At 51.0% G+C, this 19,848-nt stretch overlaps 4 protein-coding genes across 4 annotated transcripts; 1 reads left to right on the forward strand and 3 right to left on the reverse strand.

Annotated features, from left to right (window-relative positions):
* Positions 1-6,570: 6,570 nt before the first annotated feature.
* Positions 6,571-8,170, reverse strand: B0T23DRAFT_385362 (40S ribosomal protein S4). Its single transcript, XM_062837532.1, has 3 exons — positions 8,051-8,170; positions 7,415-7,837; positions 6,571-7,185 (listed from the first exon to the last, which is right to left on the reverse strand). Exons 1-3 carry the CDS (start codon positions 8,062-8,064, stop codon positions 6,837-6,839), a joined length of 786 nt encoding a protein of 261 aa, XP_062691098.1. The 5' UTR covers positions 8,065-8,170; the 3' UTR covers positions 6,571-6,836.
* A 669-nt stretch (positions 8,171-8,839) lies between these two features.
* Positions 8,840-11,127, reverse strand: B0T23DRAFT_200607 (uncharacterized protein). Its single transcript, XM_062833374.1, has one exon. It carries the CDS (start codon positions 10,984-10,986, stop codon positions 9,112-9,114), a length of 1,875 nt encoding a protein of 624 aa, XP_062691099.1. The 5' UTR covers positions 10,987-11,127; the 3' UTR covers positions 8,840-9,111.
* Positions 11,128-14,841: 3,714 nt separating this feature from the next.
* On the reverse strand, positions 14,842-15,248 carry B0T23DRAFT_200614 (uncharacterized protein). Its single transcript, XM_062833375.1, has one exon. The coding sequence runs from the start codon at positions 15,152-15,154 to the stop codon at positions 14,942-14,944; it is 213 nt and encodes a 70-aa protein (XP_062691100.1). The 5' UTR covers positions 15,155-15,248; the 3' UTR covers positions 14,842-14,941.
* A 2,813-nt stretch (positions 15,249-18,061) lies between these two features.
* On the forward strand, positions 18,062-18,780 carry B0T23DRAFT_397923 (uncharacterized protein; the record flags this gene model as incomplete). Its single annotated transcript, XM_062838322.1, has 8 exons — positions 18,062-18,066; positions 18,097-18,138; positions 18,179-18,224; positions 18,274-18,279; positions 18,319-18,465; positions 18,580-18,583; positions 18,664-18,708; positions 18,767-18,780. The coding sequence occupies 8 exons, from the start codon at positions 18,062-18,064 to the stop codon at positions 18,778-18,780; spliced, it is 309 nt and encodes a 102-aa protein (XP_062691101.1).
* Positions 18,781-19,848: the final 1,068 nt, after the last annotated feature.

A 19,848-nucleotide genomic window follows, 5' to 3' on the forward strand; every position in this document is an offset into this window, starting at 1 on the left:
AATTGGAGGCGCTGTCATGGGCGCATTCCTGCTGCCCTTCAAGCCTTTGGCTGCCTGACTACTGTCAAAGCTTGGCGAATCCGGGATATCTCGCCCGCCAGGACAAAGCCTTTGCAACTTGTGCAACGCTCAAGGTCGAGTTGCCGTGCGTAGGTCGCATCTGTTACTGATCACTTGCTTTTGTCTGACGCATCAGCTCTTCGCCCACCTGGTCGGGCCGCAATCACCAACGGAAAATGCGGTGAAGAATGTGCAATGTGCGATAATCCCGTCACTTGAGGGTACCAAGGTTAAAGTCGTCCATAGCGTATATCTGTATTTGAAGTCTCGGGATAGTTTGATCTGGCAGACGTATAGATGGCAGTGGTGTGTTCATTACCGGGTTATTGGAACCGCCGGGGCCGTATTCGGTTATTTCGGTGAAAGAATGCCGCTCATTGCCACTTCAGGGGAGTCAAGATGTCAGCCATCTCTCCACGGCCTCGTCACCTTCTGGAGTGCTTTTGGTACTGTCAGTTTGTGAAACTCTGTACCATGACGGACACTCACCATACGATGAATATCATCCCTGACCCTCTTTCGCACTATATATTTTAGTGGGAGGAATCCCCCACCCCATCATAATGCTTGTCCAGCGACTTCAGCTCAGAAGCGTGGTAGGAAAAGCAGTAGTAGTAAGCACGGAAATTGGATTTGACTGCCGAGGTCATGAGGACAAAAGACAAGTGATACAGTTGGCAGTAAGCTGCGGGAACAAACAACCTGGAAAGATGAGTGGCAGAAGTGGAGTGAGGTCAGACTTGCCAGAGTCATCCATTTCCCCAGACGGGACCACAAGAGCGAGGCGATGGCGACAGACTGCTCAAGACTGACAATTAAGTGCGGGGAAAGAAACAATCGGGAGCCTTTTGGCACTTCGTTTACTACTTCGGTTGAGATGCCGCGGTGCAACTTTTCACACGCCCCGTGGAATTGCCATCAATTCCTGTCCGCCAATCCGGCCAAGTTCGGGATGCTCGCCGAGTCGTGTTGTGTTGCGTGAAAGATATTCTCGCTTCTCAACGCAGTCACGATCGGTCAGCTGGAGGACTCACCGAACCTCGTTGAAAATTGAAGGCACGGAGAAACATGATGGATGGAATGCGGCCGGTGAAACCTGTCGAAGAGGCTGGTAAAGTAGCAGGATAGCAAGAGCAGTGATTGACCGGATGGTTGCCTTTGGTGATAGACAACACATTGTTGGAAGGCGCAGCTCAGATGCGTGAAGTTTGAAAATGTGAACAGAAGGAACCCATGGGGAACCTGGCGCCTGCCGCTACAACCTAGGTAGGTAGCCCCTCCTTGCCCGCGATTGCCCTACGGAGATGCCAAGCCGGTACAACTGCCCCACATTGAAGCACCTTCACGGAGCGGGCGGTCCCACCTCCCGCTCCAGAAGCCCACAACAGCTCCACGGACACTCATCGCACAACACGCGGAGATCGAATCACACGACGACGGCGACAACGACCCTTACTCTAACCTTCTTTCCACTTCAAACTCTGAACAACACTCCGCTTCGGCTCAAGACTGCCTGTGAGCATCCTCGCTCCTTCTTGCCAAATCTGCCCTTTCATTTCTTACCCCTCCATCCTCGGCAGTGGGGGGGGGGAAGAACTTTGCAGGGTCAGACTTGTTGCCGCACTCCCACATCATCACTGCAGTCAACATCATTTCAATCGTCAAGTGGAATAGTACCTATGGATCCGACTGACCGCTTTCGAGAGATACAGATCGCTGAGCCTCAGAATGCAAATGAGTCACCACCTACCAGCTTCCAACATTCATTGTCTCTGAGACAAAGCGTGTGAGTCCTGTCCAACTGGCACAAGTGTCGCCATTCTGCCTGCGTCCCATGGGAGAAGAGCAGTGTTACACGGTCCCACCACCAGACCAACGACATTACAGAATCTTACCTAGTCTCCCTACCTCGGAATTCCTGCCTCGTCTTCTTTCAGCTTACGTTGTTCATGCGCTTCTGTGGGAACGGCTTCCATTTCTTACCTTGCAGACCGCTTTCTTAGAACCAAGGAATCTGACCAAGTCATTGAAATCCTCCTCGTTCTTCTATTTGATTTCTTTGGGCCTCTTGATACCTATCAAGTTGAATCATCCATCAATGATACACCAAATCTTACCCACGCCCTCAGCTACCGCAACTGCCCGTCGTCACACCTACCGCATCACATCTCCAAGTACAGTGCCCACTCCTTCGGTCGACGTGCCATACACTCCATATATCGAGTAGGAAAGCAAACTTCCAAGCCCAAACATTGCTGTCAATTTCTTCGCGTTCGAATTCGCTTCCGAGATGCCAAGGCATAAAGCGTCCGGGTTGTCATTACAGACGACATCGGCGAGAGCCTAAGCGAGACGCCACCTCCAAATTCTTGGAGCAGAAAAAGCAACATGTCTTACGCAGAGTTGACAGGTCGGCAGGGTCAGACAGCCGCCCGCTTGCCCACTCATCGAGAGAGATGGCACGGCAGGCAGAAAGCTCGGCGCCGACTCGGGTTCCAGAACTCTCAGAAACCAGAAGCCCAGCAGCCGCCGTTAGGGCGGGAGCCAACGATCAAGTGTGGCGAGTAGCAATGGCAGCTTCGAGACCTCTCACTGGCCTTCGTCACTACGGTAGTGTATGTCTGGTGTGCATCCTCACAGCACCCCTTGTGTCTGAGTACTTTATTGACTGGACTGCATTACCCAATCTCCATCCTTCTGGTAGCATCCAAGACAAATCCCTGGCCAGCTGGATATCGCCGACTTAGCCAGTATTAAACTTCACAACCGAAGCCGCATTCGTCACGTAGGAAGCTACTGTACGCCTCAATCAAGATGCTTCGGACCGTGCCCTTGGCCCAAGCGTACGATTTTGTACATCTAGCGCTTCATACAAGAAGGTGCGGCAGAGCTTGTTATGGTTAGGAAACCAATGAAGATCATGGATGAACTAGCGCCCATCAATTGTGACCCTTTCGCTTTTCTACACCTCAGCCGAGATTGGTTTTGACGGTGCGACAAACATCACATAGAATCGAGACCACTGCGCTCGCTTGCTTATCTCATGTACGATGATCAGCATCCGGACATCGCTGGGAAGTAGTGTAGTTCAGTTGACAACTCAAATTTTGTCAAGACGGTACCTACCACTCATCCCTTCCAGAAGAACGGGTGACTGATGGATGAACGTAACGAGGAAAAGCCTTCCGCACCCTTCAAGCATTTACCCGCACGTCAGCTGATGGTCACGAGACTGGGCAGAAGGGCCAGATGAGACGTCAGTTGAATAGCTAACATTCAGCTTCGAGGGTACCAACCAGCCACGGCAAACCAGTCTAGTTCGCCTTCGCATAAGGTGAGTGATTACTTTGTATCGACATTGACATCAACGCTAAAACACAAACATACGAGCAAACAGAAACATCGCTCCATTTTCAATCCTGTGAATGTTCAAGAAAGGCCCCAGCTAGCCAACACCTACGAAATATGCTGGCACCCACCAATAGTATGAATTTACCCTGTTACCCCGGGCTCTTACCTCTTCTCGCCACGGGTCCTTCCCCATTTCTCATTTCTGTTCTCATCAATTGTCGTGAACCACGAGGCAAGCCTTGGGATGTTGTGCTCACGAGGATATGAGTGGTACCGGCCATTCTATATCATACTACAGTCTTACCATTACTCGATATGTACTACCTGCACTTGTCTCAAGGGTCCGTGTATGCCTCAGCCTCACTTACTTCGACACCAACGGCCGTTGCCGTGCCTGGCTTGGCTTGGTGACCATGTGGCTCCGGGGGCTTGGTCGTCCCTGCTCTGTTCCTAGACTTAAAACAGGGAACTCTGGAATGAATTGTTGCCGTGAATAATAAGAGTGGCAAGTATGTGCCGAGTGACACGGAAAACAACTTGTCTTCAGAGTGCTGCTGAGTCTAACCCAGGTCGACGCAACCAGATGAAGGCAATCACAGCTCATCGGTAAATGAGCATCCCCTCACCATGGGAAACTGTAGGCGATTTCCTGTTGGCATATCCTAGCCACTTGCGGTTCCAGGATCACACAGTTGGAAAAAGGACAGCGGCTTATGTTGAGGACCCAAAAGGCTTCAGTACTCGCACTTGGCAAGTCGTCACATAATGGAAAAGGACGCGGGCATAGAAACTAGACGTTGAAAAGCCACTTTCATGGGAAGGGAGGGAATAAGAAACGGCATAACACAGTGATCATGGTGACAAGAGCTTTGACTGGCTCAAATGGTCATGATACGGAGCAAATTCGAACAAGGGCTGAGTCTTATAAGGCGGTTCTTCCTCCGGCTTCTCAACTACACCACATATCGAGCCAGTCGCCAATACAATTTTGCGAATAGCGTACAGTCACTCGGAAGAACGAGACTAAAGCGCCGTCATCCACGAAGCAACAATGAAATAAGACATCAAGCCTTCGGCCTATCCGAGTGGTTTGGTAAATCGGACTGCGCAGTTAAGTGACTCCCTGGGAGCTAGCTTTGTCACTATAACAGCTTACAGTGGCTTGGCTCATCTACGCCTAGTCGATGCAGGTGGGTAAAAGTGTGGTTTGCTATGGCATCTTCCTAAATGTAGATGTGTTTTGGAATTCGATGACCTGGATACCACCATCAAAAGGGGTTTAAGAGGTGGAAGCGTAGAAGGATATTCTCATCCATGTGGCACCAACGTCCAGCCCAACCCACTCAAAACTTCACCCGTAGGGATAGAAATGAAGCCAAGGCCGAAATAGAAAGCCTCCCCAATCCCCTTCCCATCCCCTTTATCCTCTTCTTCCCTTGTATTTTCTCATATCAAGCCTAACAAAGCCACTAGTTCTACTCCGTCAAGCCCCGACCTGAGGTCTGCTACCCTTCCGCCCCGTCAAGTCGTCGAAAAAAACAGATAACACCATGATTTGCTTAGATCAAGACACTCGTCACCCGAGCCCTGATAATGGCCCGTTATTGTTCTTGGAGTCAAGAGGGGAGCGAGGGAAGTCTATACAGAGATCAAATAATTTATTTACTCTCGTAAACGCCCTAAGCAACCCTATACCATCACATCGCATCTAGCATATCAGCGTATCTCATCACACCCGACTCCTTCCGACCAAACGGACTAGTTCCGCCAGCAAGTCCAACAACACCGCGGTAACCGCGTTTTGCGTGCGTCCTTCCCCTCCCCTTTTTCAGTCACTCGCCTACCCAGGTATCCTGCGAATCTGCCTCCCGTAGGTAGCTTTGAGTCTCAACCCCAAGCCAACAGTCTACCACCAAGCAGTCGAGTACTGCATATGCTCAGCCCAGCCCAGCCCTGCCCTGCCGAGCCTGCTTCCTTCCTGACTTATTTGGATGCCCGACATGATGCTTCTGGCGCCACCATCACAAAGGACACCAGTGCTCTCCCCCTCCTCAGCTCGTCTGAAGGGGTAACTTTGCATACCCCTAGCCGCCCGCTCATCCACCCACCCGCTGTTGTCGTTCCCCCGAACCCTTTCCTCCATCCCCCCGGCGCGCTCACGGCCGCTTCCAGCACTTCCCAGCACTTTCCACCACTTACTTCCTCCACACATGTAACGCCTTAACCCGCACCGGTAGGCTAACAGCGTTGAGGTTTCTTGCAAGTCAAGCTCAAGTAAGGAGAGGAAGTAGCTTTACCTTACCTATGTAGGTAGGTATATAAAAGTGAGATCAATGATTCACATAATTTACACACATACACACAGAGGTCTCCAGCCAGCTAGGTAGGGTTTCCCGATTTGATTTGCCTGTAGGAGTGAGTGAGTGACGACATACGGTGACTCTCCCTTTTACTCTCTCTCTCTCTCTCTCTCTCTCTCTCTCTCTGCTCTCGAAATGAGTAAGGTAGGTAGGTAGGTCGGTAGGTAGTGTAAAAAAAAAAAAAAAAAAAAAAAAAAAAGAAAAGAAAAGACCAAGTGTACAGCGAAAAGAGCGGGAAAGTGACATGGCTGGTTTAGTATTATCACCACTGGTGCCTCGATACAGATAGAGAGCCAAGTCGAGTGGCAAACGAAGACGAAAATGCGGAAGTGATCACACATCATCTTGGAATGGGTTGCGGGTCTGTCATGGAGGCCGGGTTGTCGTGGAAGAGGAAGACCGAATCAGGTGCTAATGGTCAGCACGTATGTTGTAGTATGTTATGGATCTTGTACTGCGTCAAGTCAAAACCCTGGGACCCTTCTAATCTGGAAGATGATGATGATGCTGATGGGTAAGGGCGGGAAGAACGTAGAGTAACGCGGTAGGTGCCTTGGGGGAATGGTCGAATTGACCGAGTGGTCCAAAGGCGTGTGATCGGGGGTTCTTGGTTGTTGTGTCGTCACGGCATGAGGCCATCTTGGGCATGGCTGGTACACACATTTGTTGCGTGATGAATTAAACTCCAGCTGGAACTCTCAGTTAGTGTAATGTCGTCAGACGTCGAGATATCGCGAATGAGTAGAGTAGGTAAGCACATCACATTCACGGAGGCGAGAAAAATGAGATCCGACAAAGATTGAATAAGGCATGGGGCCAGAGGGCCGGTTGTTGTGATCCAGTATCAGGGAGCCATGTTTAGGCATCCAGCTAAAACTAGAAATACCTAGGTACGGAGCTAAGGGTCGTCGCTCTTACGCGACGGGTATCTTGAATTTCACATTCCCCTATAAACTCCATCCCAGCATGCATTTTTGTAGTGAACGTTAGGTATCAACAAGTCAAAGCCCCCGTTATGCCCGAAATCCTTAGTCATGAAGCACCAGAAAACACACTTGCACACATTTAGTGGGCAAGAGCGTTGGCGCGGCGGCGGTCACGCTCCTCAGCGATGGAGAGCTTGACACCCTTGCCCTTGGGGAGGGAGATCCAGGGCTTCTCGGAGCCGATAACGAAAACGTTGGACTCGCGGGTAGCGAAGGTGTTGTCAAGGGCATCCTTGACGTGGATGATGTTGAAACCACCATCGTGACGCTCACGGTGGGTGATGACACCAACACGGCCCATGTTACGACCGCCGGTAACCATGGCGATGGCACCAGTGTCAAACTTGACAAAGTCCTCGATCTTGCCAGTCTCAAGGTTGATCTTGACAGTGTCGTTGACCTTGATCAAGGGGTCGGGGTAGCGGATGCTGTTTGTCACGCACAAGAGGTTAGTCAACCGTGGGAGGGGAAAGTTTGGACATACCAGCCGTTTAGATCTCGCTTGTAGTTGTGTGATCGCAGAGGATGAGTTCCCCCATTCCACTTTCCCGCAAAGGTGTCGCGTAGGACGGACATGTGGGGGGAGTGGAAGGGTGAACTTCCACGCGTATCTACCAAAGCTTGGTCCAACGGCTGATAGATGTGGGCAGAACTTACGTTCTGGCATCATGCGTAACCAAGAATGGGATACCGCCCTTGCCAAGCTGGACGCGCTTGACCTTGCCGAGCTTGTACTTGGCCTCCTCATCCTGGATGCGGTGGACGGTGAAACGGCCCTTGGTGTCGTAGATGAGACGGAAGTTCTCGCCAGTCTTCTCGATGGTGATGACGTCCATGAAGCCGGCGGGGTAGGTGATGTCGGTGCGGACCTTGCCATCGACCTTGATGAGGCGCTGCATCATGATGGCCTTGGTCTCACGGTAGTTGAGCGCATACTTGAGGCGGTTGCGCACGAAGACGATGAGGGGCATGCACTCGCGGAGCTTGTGAGGACCAGCGGAAGGGCGGGGAGCATAGACACCCGACAGCTTGTCGAGAAGCCAGTGCGAGGGGGCGCTAAGGCGCTTCTGGTGCTTCTTCCTGCAGTGGGTAGTCGGAGTCAGTCATTGCCGCCGCTGGAAAAGCTTCGATTTTGCGACATCTCCACGCGATCTTTTGGTGTTGCAGCGTTTGGCGCCCAGTTTCGAAGACGTGACCGAACTCGAAACTGGTCATCCAAATGCTGCGTCGCCGGAAAGCATCGTCGAATCAAGAATCGTTGTCAACGATCCGTATGGATGGTGGTGTACTTACGGTCCTCTGCCCATTTTGACGGTTGGCTAATGGATTTGCTGGTCGAGAAAATCAGGAGGGAAAGTTCGTCGAAGAGGCCGGCCAGGTAAATATGAAAAGCGTTTTGTGCCTCGAAAACCCTAGCGTCCTGTGGGTGGGCGGTGACAGCCGGCAATTGCACTTGGCGCTTGGCAGTTTCGTGAATTCTTGGTCTGTGCTCCACATTCTGTTTTGCGCCCCACTGCGACGCCTCACTTGCTGTGGAGTAGCATAGTAGTCACCAGCTGAGGGTAGGCTCCGTTCGGGGTTAGGGTTGGCCATGTTGATCGCCCATCTGTCTCCCGGCTGTGAGGTGTTGTCCCTGAAATGTCATCACCAGATCCTCACCAGCGGTGGCCTGACATCATATCATCAACAAACAAACGCTCTCACCAGGCTCGTGTTTGATACGCTGACTCGAAAAGAAACCCACTGTCAACCACTCTTGTTGAAGTCAATCGAACTCATATTTGCTTTGCTCATATACTTTAAGTACTAGGCATCCTACTGCGAAGTAGTTTGCGTGAATTGACTGTCACTGATGTTTCCTATCTCTTCTGGTTGTATCTCTCGTCATCTCGTCTTCCTCCCATTGTTGACGGTTGCTCCTGCCTCGATTCTGACTGCGGATCAATCCCGGCCCCAACCAAGAAGATGCTCTCCATGAATATGTGTGACGCACTCCTCCCAAAGTTGTCTGTCCTTTAAAGACAAATGCGTGCCCCCAAGTTCCCGATCCCAATCTTTTGTCAGCCCCTTGACTGACGCCGCCCGATGTGTATAAACGCAAATAAAAAAGAAATAAAAAAGGTGTTTCGCGAAGCCTGCCTTGATGACCGGTGACGCCCTGTATCTAGAAACCCATATACGCTGATAACATAGCAAAAAAACAAATGAAAGTTTGTCAAGTTCAAACAATACGCCGGCCGTTTACCGTGCGATAATTCCCGTGTGTTAGAGACGACAAAAGATCTCTCGCGCTGGCGGCAAGAAATTGCAATGTTGTAGCAAGCTCTCTGCATGCCTACCTGTTACCTCGCGCTTCAGAGAGCCCTCCGATGGGCGGATCCGCCTGATAGACCATCCTGACCTCCTGAAATAACTGGCGCTCCTCCCCCCATACCTCCCTGTCCATATCTCAGGCGCTCCGAGGCTGAGGAAGGATCTTGGGCATCGTTTAGCAGGAGTCGGGATATGTCCATGTCGGGCGGTCCTCCGAAATATGACGACGACAGAGGACCATCGGGCAAGTCAGCAAAGACAGAAGCCAGACCGGGTAGCGTCTCTGTCGGTTCGCATGTCGTACTCGGGAGCCACTTTGGCAACTCCTCCCTCGAGCTCTGTCGCGACACTTGCGGTTCTATCGATCGTGCTATGGTCGGCTCGAGAGATTTGGATATCGTAGGGTGAATGGAAGGTTCCAGCAGACTGATGCTGGATGTAGACGCCTCCGCACTCCCGCGCGCTTGATGGTCCTTATCCCGGGGATTGGTCTTCTCAATGCTTGCGTAAATTTGCGGATACTTGTTGCGAACCCGGTCGCGCAAATCCGTGGGTTGGCGGCTCTGAAGATGATACTCTGGATCGCGTTGGATCTTGGTCCAAGCCGGCCCGTGTTTCTTGAGTCCTGCCAGAATTTCCTTGTCGTCCAAGTCCGTAAATGGACGCCGCTCACGACGGTGCGACTTTTTGAATGGACCCCTAATTCCCAGTTCGACAAGATCTTCCATCTTCTTCCGGTGTGCCCGACTCTTTCTCTGCTTTGCAGGGGCCGAGTCGGAGTCACCCCTATCCTTATCACTCGGTCCAGCCTCTGGGTTGCTCAAGAGAGCGTCCAGCGACAAGCCATTCTTGTGCCTGCTGTTCATGTGCGTGCTTGGTTCGCCTGACGTAGACTTGTCGGCCGCAGGGCTTCTCTTGCCTGAACCCCCACGAAGCTCCTCGGGACAGCAGGTCCGAAACCGATCCTTGAGGTCACCGGCAGTCCGGTCGTTGAACTTGTAGTCGGGATCCTCCAGAATGGTCGTCCATTTTCCAACACCATGCCGACTGACACCCAGTAAAAGGTTGTTGGTTTCCTCATCGGACCACTTTCTCCGTGGTTTCGCCGCCCTCCGTTTCGCCTTGGCTCCGCCACTGGTCTTGTCTCCGTCTGTTGGGGGTGGGGATGTAATGGACCACTCGGCGGGTGGAGTTGTGGTTGCCGAGGCAGGGACATGGGTCGGAGGACTGAGATCATGCATGTAGCCGCTTATCCTCGGTGGCTCATGGTCAACAACGCCGGAGAGTATTGGAGGAAACCTGCTGGCGTTGGGGTTGGGTGGCGGTTCGTGAAGGCCGTTAAGGATGGGTGGGACCGTGACTACTTGTTGAAGAACCACCTCTTGGGTGGATTTCTGCTTCTTGAGAGGCTGAGGCAGCTGGACATAATCGTCTTTGGCAGCGAGAGCCCGCTGTCGCTTCTTGTTGTAGGCATCCTGAAGAGCATCGGGGTGGTCGCCTGCAGGTCTGCGCAGAGAGAGGGGCGTGCTGCTTGTCTCTGGGGAGTTTGATGAAAGCAGCAATTGGAGTGAATGACTCGAAGGAGGGTGGCGAGCGGCAGAATCGCTTGCGAACAGGTCTATCCTGGGCGTCTGCTTGGTCATAGACTCGTTGCTGAGCGTGTGGATCGGTGGCAGAGTCGGCAGTTGCTTGTCGGTTCTCTGCTGCTGCTGCTGCTGCTGCTGCTGCTGCTGCTGCTGTTGTTGTTGTTGTTGTTGTGGTTGTTGTCCAGCATCGCGGGGCAGGGTAGGTAAATAGAGCGAGTTGCTGTTCACGGAGGCCGTTATAGGACCGAGCTGTATAGGTGAAGGGCTATCGGCTTGCTGGGTGTTAAGTACGGTTGAGAGGTGCATAAGCCGTGGCTCGATGGTAGCCATCGTGGAGGAAGGGTTGCCTCGAGGAAGCCGGCATTGGGCAGTCGGCGAGGCGGGGCCCGGAGGCGTTGAGGGCGACAGCGTGTATGGATGCGTAGGAAAATCTAGTGTTAAGTTGTCTGCGGGAGATTGGATTGTTGCAACGGGATCGCGAATGTGGTAAGTGTGATATGTGGTGACGATAACGGAGTAGGGGAGGGATGACAACTTTTTTTTTTTTTTTTTTTTTTTTTTCTCCCCGGAGTCTGATAAACACAAGATGCCTGGTATTTGAAAGAGAGATCTATTAAAGAAGAAAGGCGAGGCCTAGAACGAACAAAGTCCACGAGACAGACCAGCGTAGGAAACCGAGACTGAGACACCAGTTGTTTACCCTCGTGACAAGGAAAGTAGGCGGAGAGGAAAGAGGAGGCAATGAACGGGAATGGGGAGGAAAAAAAAGGAAGTTGGAATTAAGGACGATTCTCGGACGAGGTCCCAGGATGTGAGAGGTCTCGGCTTTCGTTGACTTGCCCACTGTACACTGGAGGTACCTTGCGGCCCACCACTTCCGCGGCCCTTCAGCGTGCCCCCATTGGGTCCCAAGCTAGGTACACTAGGTCGTTCGATAACTGCGGTTGTACTTGCCCTGGGCTGGGACCTGATGGGGAGGTGAGGTGACCCGCAGCACTGCATGCGGGTGCGTTAGGACCACCGTAGTGGGAATCGATGGGCCAGAGAATCGAATCCGCGAAGGAAGAACCAAAGAATGGTGGAATGAATCCATCCGTCCCGTCCCACCCGCTACCTCCATACCAACCTACCCGCACTGTACGTACCACCTCACCTCGCTATGCCCCCTCCGAAAAACAACGGCGGGCGCTGGTGTGTGCAGGTGCCGTTGGAAAGGGAAGCTTGGCACCTGGAGTCGAACGGCAGATACGTAGTACATCTAGATCTTGACATCTAGGTAGGTGGTAGCTTGGCACGAGCATCTATGTAATATCTCTAGAGTACTATGTAGTGTACTATTACATTACATTCTGATGGAAAACGTCCAGACGGCATCCTTGTTGAATCCAACGTGTTGGTCAGCTGTCATGGCCAGCCTGGGTTCAGCCAAGGTACCCGGTCCCATCGAGTTTATTTCCGGCAACAAGGGAAGCTGGATAAGGTATAGTTGAGTTGACTAAACGTTGACCAGAGGAGCGGTACCTGACTCGTGTTGTTCATCCAACTGCTCATGTTTTTTTTTTAGAGTCTACATGTCCAGATGGTACGTGGTCAGGCATGGCTACCTCTACACTACGTGATCCAGTCCGAGAATGTAAGCCTGGAGAACATTGTGGATGAGCAACAAGTGAAGTGACATCAAAAGTCCAAAAAGTCCCCGAAACTGCTCCTGATATCGGTCCTCCAGGAAACAGCGATAGTCTTGCAGATTGTAGACCCGTTCCATCTGATGGGGTGGGGTTAGCTTACACATTGTTGCTCAGGGCAGTGGACACTAGGATCCGGGTCCCGTCCTTCATCCTCTTTCTCCCCCTTCCCTCGCTTCCCTAGTGTGTTGATCTTTGCTTCACCCGGGTCCTTCTCCCCGGCCAAGCTCGCCAGGCACATGGAATACATACTATTATGTATTATCCATCATCAACCAGTCCGCATTAGTCACCACCAAGGGATCAGGTAGTTGTCACAAAGTTTTTTTTTTTTTTTTTTTTTTTTTTTTTTTTTTTTTTTCTCATTTCCCACTCTGACTGCAAAGTACCTCACATGGCTGTTGTGTGCTGTAGTGTAGTGTAGTGTAGTGTACACTACTCCTCTTGCACTTGGCACCATCACATTTCCACTTTTAGCTGGGATCGTCCAACACAAAGACTCGTCTTTTTTTTCTCATCATCGAGACTTTTTTCGCCTCCTCCAGCTCCGGTCTACGGAATGCACCCAAGGTTCCAAGGGTCAGTGAGACCCCGAATTTGGCAACTCTAGCTCCATAGACGGACAGAAAGTGGGATGGAGGAGAAGGGGTGAGCCGGGGAGACAGAAAAAGCGAGAGAGACAAAGAAAAAAATAAAAATAAAAACCGAAAAACAGTTCCATTTCGAAAATGGAAGCTTCCATCTCTGTCTGCTATCCATCATGTTTCATTCCGCAATTGCAAGTCGACCCATTTCAAGTCCGCCGCCACATTGGGCGTCTCAGTCGCTCTGATTGTTAATAATGAACGACAGCAGAGAAAAAGCGAAGGAAAAAAAAATGATGCAGCCTCGGCTATCGAATGAGAACGAGCTAGTGCCAATGCCACCTAACTTTGATTGGGGAGGCAATTGAAGACATTTACGGCACTTCCCTCTGTCAAACCCGCTGGCCACTCACATGGCCGACGCGGTTACCCACCCGGCCTCTTGGGATGGCCTCCTCCATTATGTTGCTGCTACCCACACCACCCTTTACGGGGTTCGGAAAGATGGCGGGGGTTGGGAGGGCATGCCCCTGGGGCGGAGGAGACGCCGTCAGGGGAGTCGTGTGCACTGAATGGTTCGGAGGGAAAGGGCAGCACAAAGCCGCTATTATTTTCACTAGGCCACGGTTACACGGCTGCGACGACACCACCACGGCAGCTTTCAAAGTCTTCAGCAACAGCGAGATACACCCGACAGCGGGCACACCTTTCTTGCGCTCCCCGGCATTGGCATGTTGACATGTCATCTGCTGAGAACTCTTCGGGAGATCTAACCCTCTTCTGGGTCTCTCATCCGGGCTGCCTCATACATAGGTAGCATGTCTCTGGTGATGATGGGCCTGGATCACTGAGGAACCACCAAGACCACCCTCGCACGCCAGAGGGCCGGTGGACGGAAGCTGAGTGGCGAAGCAGGCGTCTGGGCTGTCTTTCCCTGCCCTGTCCAGACCATCTGCCAACTACACTACCATACATACACTACTGCGGTAAACCCGACCCTCAGGTTTGACGCCCACCAAAAGCCGCCAACCGCGGAGGTGCTACACTACACTAGTGTAGAGGTTCCTACTATCTAGACTATGTTCTAGATGTACACGCACGAGTCACCAATGCCATCCATGCCTCCGCGGAATAACCTTTTTCATCTGCCAGATCCGCGCTTATTAGCTCCATGATCAACCGAAGCTGCTTCCCGATGGCGAAACCAGCAAACCACGATATGTCCATCTACGCACGCGAGGGAGCCTCATATCCATCTCCTTGACTGGCTGGCTTACCCTGCCCACGCCCATTTCCCGTGGAAATCGGTACACTACACTACACGTTACGGATACCCAGATCGTCACGATATAGTGTACTGGACCACTGGCTAGCTACGCAATGAGAAGCACGCCAACACCGGCACACTGTTGACTGGCAAAGACTGGAAGGGACCATGCCAGTGCAAAGAAAAGAAAGGTGGCATTGGCCCGGAGTCGGACTCGCTTCCGCCTCCGCCTCCAACGACTTACCTTACCTTCGCCTCCATACCAGCTCACTACACAGTAGTGTACACAATTTCAAACAGATGTGGGTGGAGATGATGGCACGCGAGTTCATTCCGCGATCTGTGTGCGATCCATCAAGCGCTCCATCATCACCGCCGTTGACGCTTGTTGCAGTTGCCTATGTGATCCGTTACGGAAGGTAGGTAGCTCATGGTCGCCCCGCGTGAGCCCCGACCGCCCACATCCACACTTCCATACTAGCGATGCGCAACAGACATCATCGAGCCTACCCTGCTTCGTGTCGTTTCACAGCAGCAAGCCTGGGTAAAAGAGAGAGAGAAAAAGGCCCTCGCGCCCTTGGAAACTGCCCGCCCTATCCGCTGTCAAAAGTGAGACTGAAGCAAACTCATGCAAAATGCGACAACCTCCTCGGGGACCGGTGGCAACTTTACAGACTGACAACCTTTCGAGCTGAGAAGCCCGGTGGTCACCGCTTCCATCTCCGGCCCGTACCGAGTGGAGATGTACACTAGTGTACATAGTATGACCGAGGGGAATCTCTTATCGTGAGCAGGTCTTTGTCATGTATTGGGTCTAGGGTCTCGGCCCAGCCTCCGACTCCTGATGGATCCTGAGGCTCGTGTGCCGAAATGGTGTCAATGCTTTCAATAAGAGATGGATTTGACTCAAAGGGAGATCCCGGGACCCGAATCGACCCTGTCGTCCTGACAGTTAGGACCATTTCTTCCGCTGTGCCGTGGCGAGAACAACCACCTACGTCAATACCAAGAGGTGTCCGTTACCGCTTCGAGACTTGTCCAATATCCACCTGATCGTTCAGGGTCTCAACATCAAGACGTTCACTCGCAGAAGGATCTCGTTTAGGCGTCCAGACGCACACACGCATGGCCTACACTCAAGCCCACATGTATGATACGAGTGTGTGCAGGCAATGAAAGTTCCAACGGCCTACAACATCATGGTTGGGTAGCCAGAACGCATCGACTTCAATATCACAGTTACACAGAGTTGGTTGGCATACTTTGGGCCCCCTTCTATGTCACAAAGAGCCCGAGGTGCATTCATGCCCTGCTAGCCACAGACGTCCTTTCGAGAAGATGCCGGTGGTCCGATGAAAAGTCTGCCAAAACTTACTTTCACTGTATGTTAATTGGTTCGCCCAAGCCATTTACCTAACCCTGCCTCGCTTGCCTATATCGGAGAACTTTTCACTAACTCCTTTCTAGCCTCCCCCGCTGCACGAGGAAGAAGACGTGTTTGTACATGCCTCCTGGAGTGAGTTGGCATCCGACGAGTGCTGGCGTTAGTGGGGATGCTACCATCATCAAAGCACGTTTTTGACCTGATCGTTACCTAGCACGCCTGGTGGATGCCCAGCCAAGCACAGGTGAGAGCCGAGGATCCTCCAGTTCATCGCCATGCCCGATCCCCAGACCATTGACTGCCCAAACGTCATTTGGCATTGGCCTCTGGGTGCCCATACGTGGTGTGAATCGCATCACTTCGACACGTTTTTACTGTTACACTGTCATTGAGCATCTAATCATCCATCAGCCACACATTGGATGGTGAGGTCATCTATTTTCAGGATCCCTGTGTGAAAAACACCATTCGGTGCCGAAACAAACTATCATCGTTAGTTCCACTACACTACTACATTGGCCAGCATGAAAAGCCGTGTTTCACCCGTACCGCCGGGCTGTCCCCGTTCGCTCACATACCCAACCACTGATCGTCCACGGGGTCTTGTCGGGTAGGTGTACCGGCAAGTGTCGTGTATCGGCACGCAAGATCCGGGCCCGGTAATTGAAGAGCGTGAAAGCATGAAAAGGGGAAGTTAACCCCGGTTAAACTGATGTGCAGAATGTGCAGAGTCTTCTTCTTGCTCTCCACCACAATACTAGTAACGTAACAGTGCTGCGATGGTGAAGTCCTTCATCGTCACAAGTGTACAGGGCAAAAAACAAGCAATGAGTTTCACTCGGCAGTCGGAAGGGACTTGTTGCAAGACATCTTATCAACCCTTCTAGAAGCTTTCCTTTCTTTTTCCTACTTTGTCTACGCACTCTCCGTCATCACACGTGCTTTATCTTTTTCATTCAGCTACCAATGTACAGCACATATGCTACACCACTATCGCTCCCTTGACACATCGAGCTCGGTCTCTCCTTCAAATCACGCCCCTTCCTAGCATCTTCCCGGACTGACCGACGTGACTTTCTTCTCTCCAAGCGAACCCATAGAAGGGGATGAAGGGAAGGAGAGGTGGGAATACTTCCAGACCGTTACACACACAAGAACTCACGAGGGAAAGAGAGACATACATTCATTTCGTACCTCACGTTGGCTTTCTATTTACGTTGTACACTTGAGTCTGGCCGTATACCAAAAACCGTCTAGGTCCGGCTCGGTACCTATAGGTCTATATCACATTATCCCCAACTAGGTTTGCTTTCGTTCCAGTCGTTCGTAAAGTCTTTAACTTGCATATCCCACAATCGCTTGGCAAAATCCCCAATCCCCAAGTCGGGTAACTCTGATCGTCGGATACACAAACCGCATCCGAACGAACGCATCCCTTTCATTTCCAATCCGCGGTCGCAATGTGTCCCGCCAGACCGGATCGGATCGAAAACCCCAAGTTCATTCGGGTCCAGTGCAGTGCAGCGTCAATCAGAGAGACCTACATATGACATGCATTTACCTTCGACTCCCGCGAAGAAGGGTGGTACCTAGGTAGCTGGCCCTATGGGCGTCAACGTGGCTGGAATCTGGGCGTTGATAGACTCGGGCCTTTGACCCGAATTTAGGTACAGCCGGTATGTAACTGTCTCATTATGTCGTAGCTAGAATCAAGCACGTGATGAACGATTATGTACTCGAACAGGAACAGCCTAGTAAAAGGCAGCTCAGGCAGAGCCGACTGGAACGCTTCTCTTTCTTTCTTCTTTCGGTACATGCCATTCCCACGGAGCTGGGAAGTTCGGAGCTGAAACCGAAAAGCATGAGAACACCATGGTTCGATTATAAACGCCATGGAGCGCCACATCTTCTTATTTTTTTTTTTTTTTCTTTATCACCACGCATTACCACTACATACGCACTTCCACACTACGCTGCAGTTGACAGACACATGGCCCGTTTGGGGACTCAGACATTGATTGAGTCAAACCAAGTAGGGAAATGGGCGCAGTGTCGGCCTCCGAGTTCAGCCCTTCTCACGTCCATATTTCCTCCTACAGGACAAGTTCCGAAATACACTTCTCTTCCAGCAGTTCTATGGCCGAAAAAAGCAAGCCGAAGTGATATATGTCCGTCAAGCCAGTCGGAGCACTTGTAGGTAGAGGACTTTATGGGCAAGCCTTATCCGATCCGCCGCCGTCATCAGCTTGATATGTGCCACACAACACACCTGCGACGCCTTCAGCAATATCGTGCCATGTGGATGTCATGGTCACGCCATGCCATGTTTATGCCACGCCTGCCATGCGTTCTAGGTAGATGTTCGAGATATTCTTTTTTTATATTTTAATGAGACATGCATACATGCCACGAGTCCAAGCACATTTAAATCCAGCTCTAGGTAGGTACCTTAGATGTTTAGGTGTATCCCTAATAGGTAACTACTATGTGGTAAGTACAGTACTTACATAACCCCATCAGGTCGGGATCCATAACCGGATCAACCTGTCTTATCATAGCTAGGTAAATTGGAAAATAGATCCGAAAACTCGGGCCTGGCAAGCTGGGGTGAGACTGAAAAAGGAATGGGAATGGGATGGATGGTGAAGGTGAGTAAGGACTTATCCAAGCAGCTAAACAGAACTTGCATGTCAATAGCTTCTTGTCAGTTTTCGTGAGGGCAGTTCAATTTGATATGTCAAGTTTCCATCAGAGACATCCGATGCCTTCCTTCGTACCTTGAGCAATCATGTCATATCACATCACATCGTGTTGAATGAGTGCATTGACGTTCATGATCGATCGATCAAGGCAAGGCCGTGGCAAGCCGAGTGGGAGGGAGCACAGAAGGTGTGTGGGTGGGTGAGGTGTGAAAGGAAACTTCCTTCTGGAAGCATTTGGGGGCAAGTGGTCATGGGGGAAGTCAGTAAGCAAATAACCTAGAGATTATCGCAGTAAGTCCAGAAACGTGAGTGATGATGGTTTTCCTGCGTGTTGCAGGGCGATCGGAGAAGACAATGTAGGAGTAAACCATATACATAACTATAGCCTTCACTGCCAACGAGACGGGACATGGCACCGAATTGGATAGATGTAAGGTTCGCTACATTTCATTTACTGAACCTGGACTGATATATCTTGAAGTACATAGGTAAAGGTACCTAGGTAGAAAATTCGGCATGGCTGCCCTGATATTGAACTACATTGCATTGGACTATACCGATCAGAGAGGATGAAGAACATAAACCGGGCCTGAAGCTTATTCCCTTATGTGTTTCTTGGGAGTTACGCTTTCGTCGAGTTCATTTCGTCGGACAGTATAACCTGTGATGTCAACATAGATAGTCAGCTGGCGATAATAATGATAATAAACAATCTCTTCCACCAAGGTAGGTAGGTACTATTCTCTCAATCCCAAACTAGTACCAAGGCAAAGGACTACTTACCTACCTATCTACCTATCTACCTAGGTAACTACCTACCCACCTACCGACATATGCAAACTAATCATCCTAGAGAAAGACACTCATAAGCAAGTACATAACCATCGAACAACCAAGTCAAGCATTGACCAAACTTCCCTAACCCAGTGCAACTACCTCTACCTTAAATGAGATAAACCCACCCACGTGCATGCGTCCCGGTATTAATGAGCGAGAATAACATGGTACAGCACAGCACAGCACAGCACGGCACGGAATCCCAGCTTTATGTACCTCGTGGTTCTCGTTCGAGCCAAGCCGGGAGGGTCTGTCTAGTCAGCAACTTCCTAGATAGAGATTTGTGCAGTGGACCCCTCAATCGTACGATGCGGCTGTTTGGTTTGCCTGATACTTAAGTCTGGTAGATGTGAGGTACGTAAGTTAGGTAAGGTAGGTAAGTAGATCGATGAGGTTGATACCTTACCTTAGCTGCTAGTTACCTAGGTAGGTGAGGTGCCTTGCTTGTGGATAGAAGAGAAGGTGTTTACGGAGAAGGACGTTGATGATTCTTTTGTTGGCTTTTGGAATGTGCGTTACACATGTCTTGATCATCTCTTCCGGATTTTCAATATTGTTTTTGTTGAATAACTCCAAACTGATTTGGTTGTGAGGGTATGGGGATTGGGAAATGTTACTTTGGTGTCTTTTCACTATGAGTTACCTTACGAAAGGGAGATGATAATAACAAGGGGAATAATGAAAGGTAATCAGTAACTCATGGCCTTTCTAGACCACAGGTTTTCGACATTCT

This window comes from Neurospora hispaniola (assembly GCF_033458365.1).
Source record: "Neurospora hispaniola strain FGSC 10403 chromosome Unknown B0T23scaffold_6, whole genome shotgun sequence".
Lineage (NCBI taxonomy): Eukaryota > Fungi > Ascomycota > Sordariomycetes > Sordariales > Sordariaceae > Neurospora > Neurospora hispaniola.

Coding starts and splice junctions, on each gene's coding strand:
- B0T23DRAFT_200607 (XM_062833374.1), bottom strand. CDS start 10,986: ATGGCTACCATCGAGCCACGGCTTATGCACCTCTCAACCGTACTTAAC.
- B0T23DRAFT_200614 (XM_062833375.1), bottom strand. CDS start 15,154: ATGGTCCTAACTGTCAGGACGACAGGGTCGATTCGGGTCCCGGGATCT.
- B0T23DRAFT_385362 (XM_062837532.1), bottom strand. Junction 7,186..7,414: donor GTTACGCATGATGCCAGAAC/GTAAGTTCTGCC, acceptor CGTGACAAACAG/CATCCGCTACCCCGACCCCT.